We start from the raw sequence: 16,486 nt of genomic DNA, 5'->3' as shown, positions 1-16,486 counted from the left end.
TCCTGGAACTATGCCACCTGCGGACTGACCTAAGCATAATACACAAAATTGTCAGCTACAATATCCTACCTGTCAACAAATACTTCAGCTTCAGCCTCAATAATACTGAGGCAAAGAATAAATATAAACTCAAGGTTGACTTTGTAAATATACAAATAGAATGAGACTATTGCCTTACACACTGTAAGCCGCCCTGAGTCTTCAGAGAAGGGCGGGATATAAATGTAAATTTAAAAAAAAAAAAAAGGTAAACCGCTCCAAAATCGATTGCAGAAAATACGTCTTCAGCAACAGAGTGGTCAATGCCTGGAATACTCTACCTGACCTTACATCCTCAAACGCCCACAGCTTCAACCTCAAACTGTCTACCGTGGACCTCACCCCATTCCTAAAAGGTCTGTAAAGGGGTCATGCATACCGTCCCTCTCCTACTATCCCCATTTATTTGTACTCATTTCCTATGTTCATTTCCATGTTTATACTTATACCTGTTATCTTATACACGTTTGACAAAATCAATCAATTAATCAATCAATATTTTCTGTCTTTTCTCTTTCCATAAACAAATCCATTTTTTGTGTAATAACCATTACATAATATTTTTAATTAGTGGGGAAAGCAAATTTGTAAGTTTTGATTTGGATGAGTTTCTTATTATTCCATACTATTTTTAAATAAATTTGCATAAAATTGTATGCATTTGCTAATATAGTTATTGAATATGTCCAACAGGTTCTTCACACGAGGTCTATTCTTAACATGAATATAATGTGAACTGTAATTGCGCATAATTGTGAGCTATATTTCCATCTGAGAAAAATGTTCCACCTACCTATATAGAAACTCTGTTTTCCTCAAAATGGAATTGAATAAATCCTTACCATTTTTTAGCTAGAAGTGCTTTACCTGGAAACATTTTTATTTAAATACAGGTTTTAGAATTTTTGTTCTTCACTGAAGATTTCCAGGTTGTCTATCATGCATTTATTTATTAAATTTGTATGCCGCCCATCTCACTATCACACAAATCTGGGCTGCTCACAGTATCATAAAAGCAACATACACAATTAAAATACTGTACGAACATTAAAACATCAAGCCTTAAGCTTGAAACATTGACACTCACAGTAAATTAAATAAGTGATCAGTGTACAAGTGGGATTCTTGTTGTAAAATGTTGTTATAAAAAATGTCAGATTCCTAAATTGTTTTTAACTAGATTACGTATTGCTTGGAGAAGTTGAAGGGATGGAGCAATGAACAGATACAGGCAGTATTTCTCAACTTGGCAACTTTAAGATGGACTTCAACTCCCAGAATTCCCTAGCCAGCATGCTGGGATTCTGGGAATTGAAATCCACACCGCTTAAAGTGGCCAAGGATGAGAATCACTAATGTGGGTGATCAGTTAAGAAGAACTCCCTACTCAATTAGAGATGTAATCCTGCCCCATTACCAAGTATCCCGAGGTGCTTTTCTTCCTCCGTCTGTTCTTTCTCCACACGAAAAGTCCCATCCGTATATTCAACGTATTTGGCTTTCCAATATGTCCCTCCAAGTTGACTGGCATTTTGCTTAAAGAACAGCTGTGAGAAACTGAACACAAACAAGCCCACAATGAATTCTTGCATTTCTTAAATCTCATAGCTTTTAAAAGGCGGATTTGTTACGGAATAGTTAAATCTGACTCTATCAAGAATGGCAATGAATTTCATTTTGAACTGTGCAAATAGGACAATAGGTTAATGGCAAATTAACCTTTTGTGTTGCCCTTTTAATTCACAGAGTACAATACAACCAAGTGCAAATTGATACATGGGCAGACCAGGGTTGAAATCTAATTTTTTTTGCTACCTACACTGTGGGTGTGGCTTGGTGGGTGGGTGTGTCCTGTGACTGAGTGGGCGTGGTGGGTGGGTGTGTCCTGTGACTGAGTGGGTGTGGCCAACTCAATGTCACTCACAGCCATGCCCACTCAGTCACAACCCCCCCCACCAAGCCACACCCACAGAACCCAGTAGGGAAAAAAAATTCTTTTCCCTTTCCCTCGCCACCTGTTCTCCCTTCACCTAGGCCCCGGAGCTGCCACCTGCCTCAACGGGGTCGGGGAATATACCATTCCCCAACTCCGGCCTTTCTCCAGAGCTGTCGCCCACTCACCGCCCGCTCGCCGCCTGCTCGCCCTTCGCCTTTGGTCAGCGGCCGGGGCCCAGGGACGCCCCATTCCCTGAGGCCCCGGAGTCGCCCCCTGCTCGCCGCTTCCTCAACCGGGTTGGGGAATGCACCATTCCCCGACACCAGCCTTGTCCCGGAGCCGCCGCCCGCTCTTCCTTTGCCACATGGCATATACTTACTTTCTTCCAGCAGCTGGCTGCCAGGAAAGGCAAGAGTCCAAAAGTTACCGGAGTTCCTCTCCTTGAATATGCCGCCTTGTTCTATGCTCTGGCTGCGCAAGCGCACACCCAACCTGCCGCTGATAAATAAATGAAATAAACGGGTGTGCGCTTGCGCAGTCGGTGCATGGAAAACGCAGCAATGGCAGCGGCAGATTCAAGGAGAAGGACTCTAACTTTTGGACTCTTGCCTTTCCTGGCAGCCAGCCGCTGGAAGAAAGTAAGTATATGCTGCGCGGTGAAGGAAGAGTGGGCGGCGGCTCCGGGACAAGGCTGGTGTCTTGTTGGGGCAGGCGGCAAGCAGAGGGTGGTTCCGGGGTCTCAGGGGAATGAGGTATCCCTGGGCCTGCCTGACCAAAGGCGAGAAAGGCGGTGGCGATGAGCTGTGGCGAAGGAAGAGTGGGCGGCGGCTCCGGGGAAAGGCCAGAGTCAGGGAATGGTGCATTCCCTGACCCGGTTGGGGAAGGTGGCGGCTCCGGGGCCTCGGGAAATGGGCCCCGGCCCCTGACCCGAGGGAGAGCAGGTGGCGAGCTGCCTTCCCGGTGTTCCTTTTTTTTTTTTTTTATTCAAAAAGTTTTACAAAATTTTTTTCCCCCCTTTCCCCCCCTCCTCCCCCCTCCCTTCGCAACCCCCCTCCCCCCCCCGACTTCCCGGAACGAGCACAAGGTATAGTTAAAAGTAAAACAAACATATGCTAAAAAGTTTTCGTCCCAACTTAATTATACCCCTACAATCATCAATTCCTAACTTCCCCAAAAGCAATCAAAATAATACATCATAATCATTCAAAACAGTCTGATAACTCTTAGTCTGATATCTACGTTGAATATAGTCAATCCATTTTTCCATTCCTTTAAGTATCTTTCTTGCGTATTGTCTTTCAAAAGGCTGATATCTTCGCCATCTCAGCCAAATTGGCAACTTTCAATATCCATTCTTCTATTGTTGATACTTCTTTTTTCTTCCAATATTGTCCTATTAGTAATCTTGCTGCAGTTATTAGATTTAAAATCAATTTAGTCTCAATTACTGTACAATCCATAATAATTCCCAACAAGAAAAATTGCGGCAGGAACTTTATCTTCTTTTTCAGAACATTTTGTAAAATCCACCAAATTTTTATCCAAAAGGCCTTTATGTCCTTACAAGTCCACCAAATGTGAAAATATGTAGCGTCATCACAATTACATCTCCAACATTTTGCTTGCATTTCTGGATACATACACGATAATTTTTTAGGATCTAGATGCCATCTATAAAACATTTTATAAAAGTTTTCCCTCAGATTCTGTGCCTGCGTGAATTTAACATTTCTAACCCAATTTTTTTCCCACGTTTCCAATAATATTGGCTCCTGAAAGTTTTGTGCCCACTTTATCATACAGTCCTTTACCAAGTCCCTTTCAGAATCTATTTCAAGTAACACATTATACAATCTCTTTATATGCTCCTGAGACTGATTTCTAATTTGCTTTACCAAATTTCCCTCGTTCTGCTCTATACCCATTTTCTGATCTCCCTTCCATCTAGCACGTAGTTGCTCATATTGAAACCAAGTATAATTTTTCCCTTCCTCTCTTAATACTTGCAGAGATTTTAACTGCAAATTACCTCTTTCAGTATACAAAAGATCTTTATATGTAATCATTTCCTGATTCTGTTCTATGTTTTTATTTTCTACGGTATGTCTAGGACTTGCCCATATAGGAACCTTATAATTTAGTTTATAAGAGTATTTTTCCAAACACATGAAGGGCATTTCTTAACACATGATTTTTAAAGGCCTTATCCACTTTTTGTCATAAATTAAATATGCATGCCATCCATATAACAAATCATAACCTTCTATATTCAAAATTCTGTCCTCTGTTAAATTAAACCAATCACTTATTGCAGAGAGAGCAGCTGCTTCATAATATAATTTAAAATTAGGCATTTTAAACCTCCCTTTCCGAGAATCTTGAATTATTTTCATTTTAACCCTAGCTTTTTACCTTCCCATATAAATTTGTTAATTCCTTCTGCCATTCCTCAAGATTCTTATCTTTCTTAATTATTGGTATCATCTGAAAGAGGAATAAAAATCTAGGTAAAACATTCATTTTAATAGCAGCAATTCTCCCCAGCAAAGATAATTGCAATTTTTCCAAACAATCAACTCCTTCTGAACTTTTGCCATAAAACCTCATAGTTATTCTTATACAATTTCACATTTGATGACGTAATATAAACCCTAAGTACTTAACCTTCTTTACAATTTCAAATCCTGTTACTTCCTCTAGTTTTTCTTTCTGTTGTCTGGCCATATTTTTATTATCACTTTTGTCTTTTCTGATTTACCTTAAATCCTGAGACATTCCCATATTGATCAATTATTTCCAACAAAGATTTACTAGAATTTATAGGGTTTGTTAAAGTAATCACCAAATCATCTGCAAAAGCTCTTAACTTATATTCATACTGTCTAACTCTAATTCCTCTATCTCCTTTACTTCGTATTTTATCCAGTAATGGTTCTAGAGTTAAAATAAACAATAATGGTGATAAAGGACATCCCTGTCTTGTTCCTTTCGCAATCTTAAAAGGTTCTGTTAAGCTACCATTGATTATAATCTGTGCTGTTTGCTCTCCATAAATTGCCCTAATTATTCTTAAAAAACCATCTCCAAATTGCATCTTTTCTATTAATTTAAATAAAAAATCCCAATGCAATCGATCAAAAGCTTTCTCTGCATCGAGAAAAATAAATGCTGCTGGAATAAAATTTTTCTTTTCTAAGTACTCCAGTAAATTAACAATCTGCCTAACATTATTCCTCATCTGTCTCCCTTTTATAAATCCAGATTGATCATTATGAATTCTTGCTGCAGAATCAACATTAATCTATTAGCTATTATTTTAACAAAATCTTATAATCATTATTTAAAAGTGAGATTGGCCTATAATTCCCAGGTTTAGAACAATCCTGTTCCTCTTTTGGTATCAATGAAATAAAAGAGGTTCTCCATGAGAATTCCCCTCCTAGTTGTATCTGATTAAATAATTCCTTAAGTGGACCTAACATCTCATCCTGTAAATTCCTATAATAACTAACTGTGAGCCCATCTGTACCAGGAGTTTTCCCATTTTAATTGTTTAATTACCAAAATAATTTCTTCCGAGGTTATAGGCCGATTCAATTCATCCGTTTGTTCTAAAGTTAAATTTTTAACCTTATATTCCTTCAAATAATTATCAATATCCTATTCAATATATTATCTTTAAGATATAAATTTGTATAATATTCTAAAAAGCTTTTTAATTTTATCCTGTTGATATCTCTCTTTACCTTTGTATTCTATTTTTCTATAGTACGTTGTTTTGTCTTTTCCTTAAAGTATATGCTAACCACCTACCAGGTCTATTTGCGTTACAAAAGTATTATGTTTGGCATATTGTATATTTGTTGCCACCTGATCAGCCATTATCATATTAAATTGATTCTGTAGTAACTTTATTGCATCTTTAAGTTTTTGATCATGTGGATTATGTATTAATAATTGTTGTTTCTTATAAATTTCCTCTTCTAAATACCTCGCTGTCTTTGTTGCTTATTTCTCTGTCTATTATTAAGATATATTAATACACCTCTCATTAAAGCTTTACTGCAGTCCCAAACCATTTCTATCGATGTTTCCTTATTCAAATTATAATCAAAAAATTCTTTCATCTGCTTTTTACATTGATTTACATTATCCTGATATCTAAACAAATTTTCATTTAATCTCCAAGTTCTTCTACCCTCTTTTCCATATTGCAATTCCATCCAAACAGGACTATGATCAGACAAACATCTTGGAAATATCTTAGTTTTCTTCACCTAAAAAGCAAATCATTAGAAATTAAAATAAAATCAATACGTGAGAAGGATTGATGCCTATCAGAGAAAAAGTATAGTCTCTTTCCTCCAAATTCCGCAGTCTCCATACATCTCTTAACTCAAAATCTTCTATCATATCAAAAAGGATTTAGGCAGCTTTGCATGTGCAGGTATCTTCTTGGAAGAAATTCTCTTGTCCTTTCGTATCTATTACTCCATTCCAATCTCCCAATATAATACACGATTTATAATCCCATAGATTCAACTTGTCATATAACATTCTATAAAATTTTTCTTGTTGCTGGATTGGGTGCATATATACCAAGCAAGAGAGTCCTTTTTGTTTCTATTGTAAGTTCAATAGCAATATATCTTCCATAAATATCTGCCTCTATTAACTTGGCTGGTATATCTTTTCTCAAATAAACCACTATGCCATGTTTTTTCTCCAAAGCTGAAGCAACAAAATGTTTACCTAACTTTGAGTTTATTAGGTACTTTTGATCTGATAATTTAATATGCGTTTCTTGTAAGCAAATAACATCATTTTTAAATTGTTTCAAATAATGAAATATTTTTCTTCTCTTCTGAGCTGAGTTCAAACCATTGACATTCCAAGTCAAGATTTTATTTGCCATTACTGGGCTGCTGAAGCCTTTGAGCAATCAGCTGAAGATCGTCCTCCCGGATCTTGACGTGCTCCTCCCACCGCTTCTGTAGCAGAATCCTGAACTTTACTTTGAGTTTGTTGCTCCTTTTCTTTACGCTTAAGGGCTCCCCTCGTCAGTCTTTGTTCTTGTGGTTGTTCCTCTGATGGTAACATCACTGGAATCACCTCAGCTTCCACACCCATTTGAGTCTCTTGAATTCTTTTTTCTATTATTTCTATTTCAAATTTCAACACTGTAGAAAGAAAATCTTTGGCCTTAAGCACTGTGTCAATACGATGCCTCCTTCCTTGATAATACACTGTCAAGCCAACTGGAACCTCCCATCTAAATTGAATCTGGTATTTCTTAAGTTCTTGAGTAAAAAATGTAAAGTCCTTTCTATCCTTTAACATCTTGGGAGGAATCTCTTTCAAAACCTTCAACTCCTGTTCCCCTATTTTCAAGTTTTTCTGAAAAGCAACTTGCAAAATTTGATTCCTCACTGTTCTTTTCAAAAAATAAACCACAATGTCTCTAGGAAGTTTCTTTTGCCTAGCAATCCAAGAATTAACTCTATAAATTTTGTCAATTTGATAAGCAACCTCTTGTGGATCAAGTTCAATAAATTCAGCCAGAGCTTCTGATAAAATTTTTTTTAAATCTTCCCCTTTGTCCTCATTCAAACCTCTAATTCTCAGAGCTCCTTCCATCATTCTATACTGCATCACCACCACTTGATCTTCATTTTTATCCAATTTGATTTGCATTCCCCCCATTCTATTTTCTATTTGTTGATTTGACTGAACAATTTCTTGCACCTCCTCCTCCACCACCTCCAGTCTTTTTGCCAAACCTTGAAAAGCCATTAAGATATCTTCTCTTATTTTTTTATTATTCTCTTTTATTTCTTCTCTTATTTTCTCATTATTATCCATAATCTCCTTAAACCTTTCTTCAGACACTTTCCCTTGCTCTTTAATCAGATCTTCTAAAGCTGGTTCAGAACCCCTTCTGCCCCCAATCTTAGGTGGTTTAGTAGCCATTTCAGTTTTAAAATTCACAAAATATAAGTCTAGAAACTTCTCTTTTCCCCTTTAAGTATAGGAGAGCTCAGTTCACTTCATTAAAATCCACACATAACATTTCTTATCTTCTTAGTTGCACAGACTGTTTAAAATTCCATTCGTCATTTTCACTCCCGTTCAGGCGCCATCTTTAAGAGTCAATTAGAACAAAGAAAAAAAAAATTCTCTTTTTTAGAAAGTAGAAGTCAGGAAATCAAAAATACTTGCAATCCAATAATCGTCCGCTTGCACTCATTCCGTCTGCTTAAAGAGATCCATAAAGATAAGACAATTAGCAGAGATGGACACCTTCTTCTTTTCCTGCTTTTGCAGACACGCACTGAAGTCGGAGATGGCAGGAATATTTATGGGACCCATCGACCCTTCGAGGCTCTGCTTAATTAAAACAAAGCCTCTGGGGAGGTCTACCAGCAATTCCTGCGCTCTTATCTTGCCCCTTTCATCCAGGGAAAAAGATTAAAGCCGGCTTTTCCTGGCTTTTACGATGTTCAGTGCGGAGCCCCTTTAATTAGGGCTCAGCGAAGAGGTGGAGCCACCCGAAAGTCCCTTCCCGGTGTTCCTGTGTTGCGAAGGCTGGACTGCGGGCCGTGGACTGGTTCGGGGGCGTGGCCAGCCAGCGATTGCTACCGGATCGGCGAACCAGAACCAAACTCCGCTACCTACTCGCCTGATCTGGTCCAATCTGGTAGCATTTCACCCCTGCGGCAGACTCTACCATCTTTTAACATCTGGAGTAGGCTGTGAGTAGCCTCTATAACTTTCCCTGCAGACATCTCTGAGCTTCCCTGTGGTTACTGTGCAAAGCTAGGCCAGTTATGGCAAAGCCCAGTTCAACTAAAAACTGAGCGCCTGCAGGAAAATGTCATCACCAAGGCTCCCTTTTTGGCTTTTTCTCCAAGACTCAAGGATCAGTTTGAGATTTCCTGGTCTAGCAGGATTGGAAGTCGTGCCTGGGTGAACCATCTGGTAGTTAAGAGGACAGCTGTTTTGCATTCAAGGGAGTTCAGAATCCCTGACATTTTCTGTTAATGCCAGAAAGGTGTATGTCATAAAAGAGGAAGGATGGCACAGGCCGTTCTTGTGGATGATCCAGATCAGGATAAGGAAGATGGGAGTGCAGCTCTCATCCTTGAAGGTCCCTGGGCTGCATTTCATATCAACAGCTATGCCATCCTTCCAGATTTACCTAAAAGGGTTGGGAGATGGAACAATGTTTTACAACTGTCCCATTACTTCCTGAATGGGTGGAACCAGTCAGTTGTGGGAAGGTACAAGGAGCTGAATCAATGGCCCCTTTTATATGGTTGCTGCAGGATTCTCTCCTCACCCCTTGCTCTTTAACAACTACATAAAGCCACTGGAGGAGACCATGTTTGGAGAGAAATAGCATCAGTACTCAGATGGATAACACATTGTACAAGTTCACTGAGAGCGAATAGGAAATATAGGCTCTAGGTGTCTGGGCAAAACAACGTAAGACTAGGTTTTTATTTATTTATTTTATTTATTTATTTGTCACAACAGTATATGTAAGCATAAGCATGAAATAATTATACGATATATAAGCATATATATAAGAATAAGTATAAAAAAAACTATACAAATTGGATACAATCAAAGGGGACATTGGGACAGGAACGGTAGGCACGTTGGTGCTCTTATGCACGCCCCTTACAGACCTCTTAGGAATGGGGTGAGGTCAATAGTAGATAGTCTTTGGTTAAAGCTTTGGGGATTTTGGGAAGAGACCACAGAGTCTGGTAGTGCATTCCAGGTATTAACAACTCTGTTACTGAAGTCATATTTTCTGCAGTCAATATTGGAGCGGTTCACATTAAGCTTAAATCTATTGTGTGCTCATGTAATGTTGCGATTGAAGCTGAAGTAGTCTTCAACAGGAAGGACATTGTAACAGATTATTCTATGAGTTAAATTCAGGTCATATCAAAGGCGGCGGAGTTCTAAATTTTCTAAACCCAGTATTTCTAATCTGATGGCATATGGTATTTTGTTGTATTCAGAGGAGTGGAGAACTCTTCTTGTAAAATATTTTTGGACACGCTCAATTGTATTAATGTCCGAAATGAGGTATGGGTTCCAGACAGGCAAGCTGTATTCAAGAATTGGTCTAGCAAATGTTTTATATGCTCTGGTTAGTAGTGTAATGTTTCTGGAGAAGCAGCTACGCAAGATTAAGTTTACAACTCTTAAAGCCTTTTTTGTGATGTAGTTGCAGTGGGCTTTGGCACTTAGATAATTTGATATGAAAACTCCAAGGTCTTTAACGAGGTGGGGGTCATCTACAAGATAATGTCCATCAACAGCACCAAAAAAAGTGGCTTATGACCATTTTTCATACTTATGACCATTGCAGCATCCCCATGGCCACGTGATCAAAATTGAGTCACTTGGCAACTGACTTATATTTAAGACGATTGCAGGGACCCAAGATTATGTGATCCGTTTTGTGACCTTCTGATAAGCAAAGTCAATGGGGAAGCCAGATTCACTTAACAAATGTGTTATTATTTAACTACAGTGATTCACTTAATGACTGTGGCAAGAAAAGTCATAAAATGGGACAAAACCCACTTAACAAATGTCTCACTTGGCAACTCAATTGTGGTCATAAGTCGAGGACTACCTGTCTAACATGGGAGACTCTCAGATAACGTTGTATTGGAGAATTCTTCTCCAACCAGTCCTGGAAAACTAGCAAAAAGCTGCAGCTGGAGCTTCAACCAATCCAGGGGAAGCCCGGGCCGGTTCTGTCTTTCTGTAGGGGGTGGGCAGCTTTTTTTTTTTACATTTATACCCCGCCCTTCTCCGAAGACTCAGGACGGCTTACAGTGTGTAAGGCAATAGTCTCATTCTATTTGTATATTTACAAAGTCAACTTACTGCCCCCCCAACAATCTGGGGGGCTTGTGCTGGCTGAGGAGGCAAATGTAATGGTTGAGGTTAGGAGCTGAAGAAAGCAATGGAGGGACCTGACATAACACGAATGAAGACCATCTTGCAGAAAGACAGGGCCAGGATTCTCTGGGTTTAATGTGGGGGGCAGGTTTGAAACAAAACTTGCTAAGTGTTATGTCTTCGGCTCCCAAGCCTGGCCTCTTGGCAGAGAGTGACTCAGAGAGTGAGGGGGAAGAGCCGACAGGGCTTCCCTTTGCAGGACCTTCCTTTCTGGCTCCATTCCAGGTTCCAGAGGCAGGCCAGGTGGAGGAGATTACCTCTTTCTCCCGCACCTTCCCCCTTCCAGGCAATGCCTCAAGACCCAGCTGCTGACAATCAGTCCTGGTTAGATCCCAGGCATCGCAGAAAGGAGAGGCGGGAACAACAAAAGAAGGGGTGGGGCAGGCCTAGAGAGTGCTGAGTCACGGAGCCACACCCCACATGGTATAAAAGCAGGAGGAGCTGCTCTATAGCTTCTTGTGACGGACAAAAACTGACTCTTGGAAACTTTGGCTGCAATATTTCAAGACTAAGAATTTGGCTTCTGGATTTCTGTTTATTTCTGAACTCTTGGTTGCTCCAGCAACGAACTGCAGTTACGCTGGCTTCTGAGGAGATAAGAGAACTTGGCAGGCAATCTCAGGTTCGTTGCCAGAACTGATATCTGTCGTAGGAATAAATTGCTGGCAGATATAGTCAGCTCGCGTGTCTTCTTGGTTGTGGTTGTGGGGGGGACAGAATACTAAGCCTATTTTTAGACAGATGCTACAACAGTGGTCCCCAACGGCTTGGCAGTCTGGCTGGGGAGGGGATGGGGGAATCAGGTCATGAGAGCAGCAGGCTGGCGTGCATGCGTGCGCACGCAGCTCGACTGCAAGCTCATGCGAGTCAAGTTGTGTGCATGTGTGCACTCGGCTGCCACTCGTGTGTATTGAACTGTGCATGCACGCGTGTGTGCCAACCCGCTGCCGTCCGACTGCAAATAGGCCATGGCCCGATAGTGGGCTATGGGCCTAGATTGGGGACCCCTGGTCTACAGGAGCATTGAAAAGAGACCTGAAATTCAGCTGAAGAGAGCTTGAGGCTGCTAAGAGATCCTGAAAAGCACATGCAAGGTTCAGGGTATCTACACTGCCCTGGGGTCTTTGGCCATAATGAGGACCTCCATACAGTAGAGCCTGTGTGTGCATATGTATGTATGTATGTATGTATGTATGTATGTATGTATGTATGTAATCATTTATCTAAATGTATGGAGATTCTCAGTCATCCCGATGATGGTTGTCCCAAAGGTGCTTTTTTCAACTTCGAAACGGAAGTTTCTCAGATTGCCACACGGTGTGGCAGGGTGGAAGTCTGGAATGTCAGACCAGACAACAACAACAACAGATCATTCCAAGGGGACCAAGGTCACCTCAACAGGTGCTGGCCAGAGACTATGGGGAGTTGCCAAGGAGATGCCAGAATACCTAATTGGACAATGTGACCTGTGACCACGAGGGAGGGAAATAATTATTCTTTAATTATACTGAAACCGCAGGAAATATTTAGAGCTGGTTTTCTTTTCATTTGTGCCGAAATGGTGTACTCAATAAAATGGTTCTTTGAGAAAGTTGAAAGTCTGGGAGTTGAGTTCATTATTTGGAACCTTGACAGCTTTTTTTTGAAAAAGGACCTTTGGGACAATCATTTATCTAGCTTCCCACCTCACAATTGATCCCTTCCTCTTGGAAGGAAGGTGGACCTGCCAACTTCGCAGGTGAGAAATAAGCTTGCTATGTTTTCATTTACATTTGTTAAAGTTCATGTACAATCAAAGCAACATTAACACTGCAGTCCCAAAAGTGTTTTTTCAAGAGGCAACTGAACTTCCTTTGTTTTTCCTTGAAGACGTTTCATTTCTCATCCAAGAAGTTTCCCCAGTTCTGAATCAGAAGCTGAACTGAAGAAGCTTCTTGGATGAGAATCAAAATATCTTCAAGGAAAAACTAAGAAAGACAGTTACCTCGTGAAAAAGCACCTTTGGGGCAACCATGACCTGGTTGACTGAGTATCTCCACATTAACATTGAGGTTTTCAATCTGTGCAAAGCCTGTTCGGAAGACTGTCGTTGTGTGACAGTCTCAACATGCATCAAAAACTAATTCCCCAGATGGGGATGTCAGCAGGGATTCTAACAGTGGCTGAGCTAGGTAATGCTCTCTTTGGAGCCAACTTGAGCTCATCTGCCTTTCTGGTAAGTTATCATTGTTAAGCCAGTTTCGACATTCATTGAAACAGCATCTGCATCACACATATTCTCCCAACTCAGATAGTAAATTTAGTTACTCAGCCCATTCTTTCATTGCAAAAGTACAGTCAGCAGCTGAACAATCCAGTTTTTCCATGATGCTCATTACAGCACTGCAGATGCATACCTGGCTGAAGCATGTAGGCTTTAGAAACCGCATTTGAAACCTTGGATCAAAGAGACTTACCTGTTTGGCTCACGCAGGCTTTTCCCTGTACTTGGGTCTAGTCCAGAAGGCCCGTAATTCCACCGCACTTCTTTGGCTGCTATGTAGTATTGCCGCAGTTTCCCTTTTACGTCAGGTCCTGAATCCTGATAGGAGCAACGCTTGACTTCATAGAGAGCCTCCATTCCCGCTGTGGAAGCCAAGAAGAGACCATGAGAGGTTGAGACTCAATTTCCATTTTGTCAATTTGTGGAAAATTTGTGGGGGAGAAAAGAGAGCAGTTCGGAGGATGCAGAAAAATAATTTGTATTTTCTAAATTGTAACTTATAAGTTGGGTTAGCTGATTGGTGATTGGTTCACCAGATCCTCCATGGTTTTTAAAAAATAATTATCATGCTCTTTTTATGCTGTTATTTGTACTGCACGTCACCCAGACTCAGTTGGGCCATGCCTAAATTGAATGAATTAAATTGGGTTGTTCAGTTTTCCAGATACAAGGAACTTGACAATCTATCTGCACATTAGAGAGTTGTACAAACAGAGCAACTTTGGAACTTAAATGTTCAACTCAGAAATCCAATACTGATTTGATAGATTAATCAGAAAGTCATTAAGTAATCTCTTTGATTCTCCAGTAAACTGTCTTCTCCACTTCTGCTCATAGCTGGATTGTGTTGCCTTCATTAAAGACCGCAAGGTTCCTCTAGAAAGTATCGGAATGGAAATAGTTATGACCCCTTTTCCATTTCTGATGGATGCCACACAAATATTCACAAAATTGTTATTATGGTGCTGCAGAGACCATTTACTTTTTCAGCATGTACTGGAGATTCAAATTCATCAGGAGCTTTTGTTGTGCTCCTGAACAGCAGTAGGGTACTTAAAGAATAATGAGTAACTAAATAGCAGAATATATCTTTAGCAGTATATCTTACAGAGTAAAAGGCTTATGGTATAGTTGCCTTAAGGAGACGTGGTGGCTCAGTGTATAAGACACTGAGCTTGTCGATCAAAAGGTCGGCAGTTCAGTGGTTCGACTCCCTAGTGCCGTGTAACGGGGTGAGCTCCCGTTACTTGTCCCAGCTTCTGCCAACCTAGCAGTTCAAAAGCACGTAAAAAATGCAAGTAGAAAAATAGGGACCACCTTTGGTGGGAAGATAACAGCGTTCCGTATGCCTTTGGCGTTTAGTCATGACGGCCACATGACCACGGAGACGTCTTCGGACAGCACTGGCTCTTTGGCTTTCAAACAGAGATGAGCACTGCCCCCTAGAGTCGGGAACGACTAGCACATATGTGCGAGAGGAATCTTTACCTTTACCTATACTTGCCTTGGCTACAGAGAATGAGCTTAGCCCAGCTATCAACAAATGCTAATTATCAGTCATTGTATTTAAAGTAAAAATCAGACTTATTAGAAATATTTGAGGATTAAAAAGCCTAAAAAGGTTCCATCCCAGGTGCCTGATGGACCCGGAGAGGTTCCTGATAGAGCTTGGGCCGCTCCCTGGTGATCTGGCCCACGGCTTGGCCGAGGAGCTTGTCGCGGCCTGGGAACGGGCCGCAGCTGGCGCTTTGAACCGTGTCGTGCCTTTGCGGCCTCTGACCCGGCGTAGATCTCAAACAGCTCCTTGGTTCTCCGAGGAGCTGAGGGAGATGAAACGCCGGAAAAGACGCCTAGAGAGTGCTTGGAGGTCCAGCCGTTTGGAAGCTGACCGGACACTTGTTAGGTCTTACATTCAGACCTACCTAGTGGCATTGAGGGAGGCGAAGCGGGTTTACGTTTCCACCCTCATTGCGTCGGCAGATAACCGCCTGGCCTCCCTGTTTAGGGTGACCCACTCTGTCCTACATCAGGAGGTGCGGGATGATCTTTTACAGGGGTGTGCTGAGGATTTTAGTAAGTATCTGTACGATAAAATCGCTCAGTTTTGAGACGGTTTGGACCAAAATTGGGTAGATTCAGGTGAGATGACGGAGGCTGGTCTTGTGGAGACCATCTGGGATGAGTTCGATACTGTGATTCCTGAGGACATGGACAGGCTGCTGAGACAACTGAATGCCACCACATGTTTATTGGACCTGTGTCCCTCCTGGTTGGTGCTGGCCACACAGGAGGTTACACGAGGCTGGCTCCAGGGGATTGTTAATGCTTCCTTGATGGAGTGTGTTGTTCCCACCGCCTTGAAAGAAGCGGTGGTGAGACCCCTCCTCAAGAAGCCCTCCCTGGACCCAGCTGTTTTGGGAAACTATCATCCAGTCTCCAACCTTCGCTTTGTAGTGAAGGTTGTTGAGAGTGTGGTGGCACATCAGTTACCCCAGTACCTGGATGAAACTGTCTATTTAGACCCGTTCCAGTCTGGTTTCCGACCTGGGTATAGCACAGAGACATCTTTGGTCGCGTTGGTTGATGATCTCTGGAGGGCTCGGGACAGGGGTTATTCCTCTGCCCTGGTCCTCTTAGATCTCTCAGCGGCTTTTGATACCATCGACCATGGTATCCTGCTGTGACGGTTGGGGAGTTTAGGAGTGGGGGGCACCGTTCTCCGGTGGTTCACGTCCTATCTCTCCGACCGATCACAGACGGTGTTGGCAGGGGGGCAGAGATCGACCGCAAGGCGCCTCATGTGTGCGGTGCCACAGAGGTCGGTTCTCTTGCCTCTCCTGTTCAACATCTATATGAAGCCGCTGGGTGAGGTCATCAGTGGTTTTGGGGTGAGATACCAGCTGTACGCTGATGACACTCAGCTGTACATTTCCACCCCTGACCACCCCAACGAAGCTGTCGAAGTGTTATCCCGGTGTCTGGAGGCTGTGCGGGTCTGGATGGGGAGAAATAGGCTCAAGCTCAACCCCTCCAAGACGGAGTGGCTGTGGATGCCGGCATCCCGGTACAATCAGCTGCTGCCGCTGCTGACTGTTGGGGGCGAGTCACTGGCCCCAATGGAGAGGGTGCGCAATTTAGGTGTTCTCCTGGATGGGCGGTTGTCTTTTGAGGAACACCTGACGACCGTTTCCAGGAGAGCTTTTTACCAGGTACGCCTGGTTCACCAGTTGCGCCCCTTTCTAGACTGGGATTCCCTATGC

General features: G+C 41.8%; 1 protein-coding gene across 10 annotated transcripts in view; it reads right to left on the bottom strand.

Moving 5' to 3' along the window:
- The window catches only part of HEPH (hephaestin), a 130,897-nt gene that overhangs the window by 77,176 nt on the left and 37,235 nt on the right, over positions 1–16,486 (bottom strand). For all 10 annotated transcript variants that reach the window (XR_009156681.1, XM_058196634.1, XM_058196627.1 and 7 more), the window contains 2 exons: positions 13,420–13,588; positions 1,457–1,596 (listed from right to left, as the gene is read on the bottom strand). Coding sequence is in view for 9 of the 10 variants with exons in the window: in XM_058196634.1 (XP_058052617.1) it covers positions 1,457–1,596; positions 13,420–13,588 (309 nt within the window). In the remaining variant the exon portion in view is untranslated. The remainder of the gene's footprint in view (positions 1–1,456; positions 1,597–13,419; positions 13,589–16,486) is intronic.

The sequence above is a fragment of the Ahaetulla prasina genome, chromosome 11 (genome assembly GCF_028640845.1).
Source record: "Ahaetulla prasina isolate Xishuangbanna chromosome 11, ASM2864084v1, whole genome shotgun sequence".
Classification (NCBI taxonomy): Eukaryota; Metazoa; Chordata; class Lepidosauria; order Squamata; family Colubridae; genus Ahaetulla; species Ahaetulla prasina.
The sequence above is the reverse complement of the archived record's forward strand: the minus strand, read 5'-3'. Positions and strand labels throughout refer to the sequence as shown.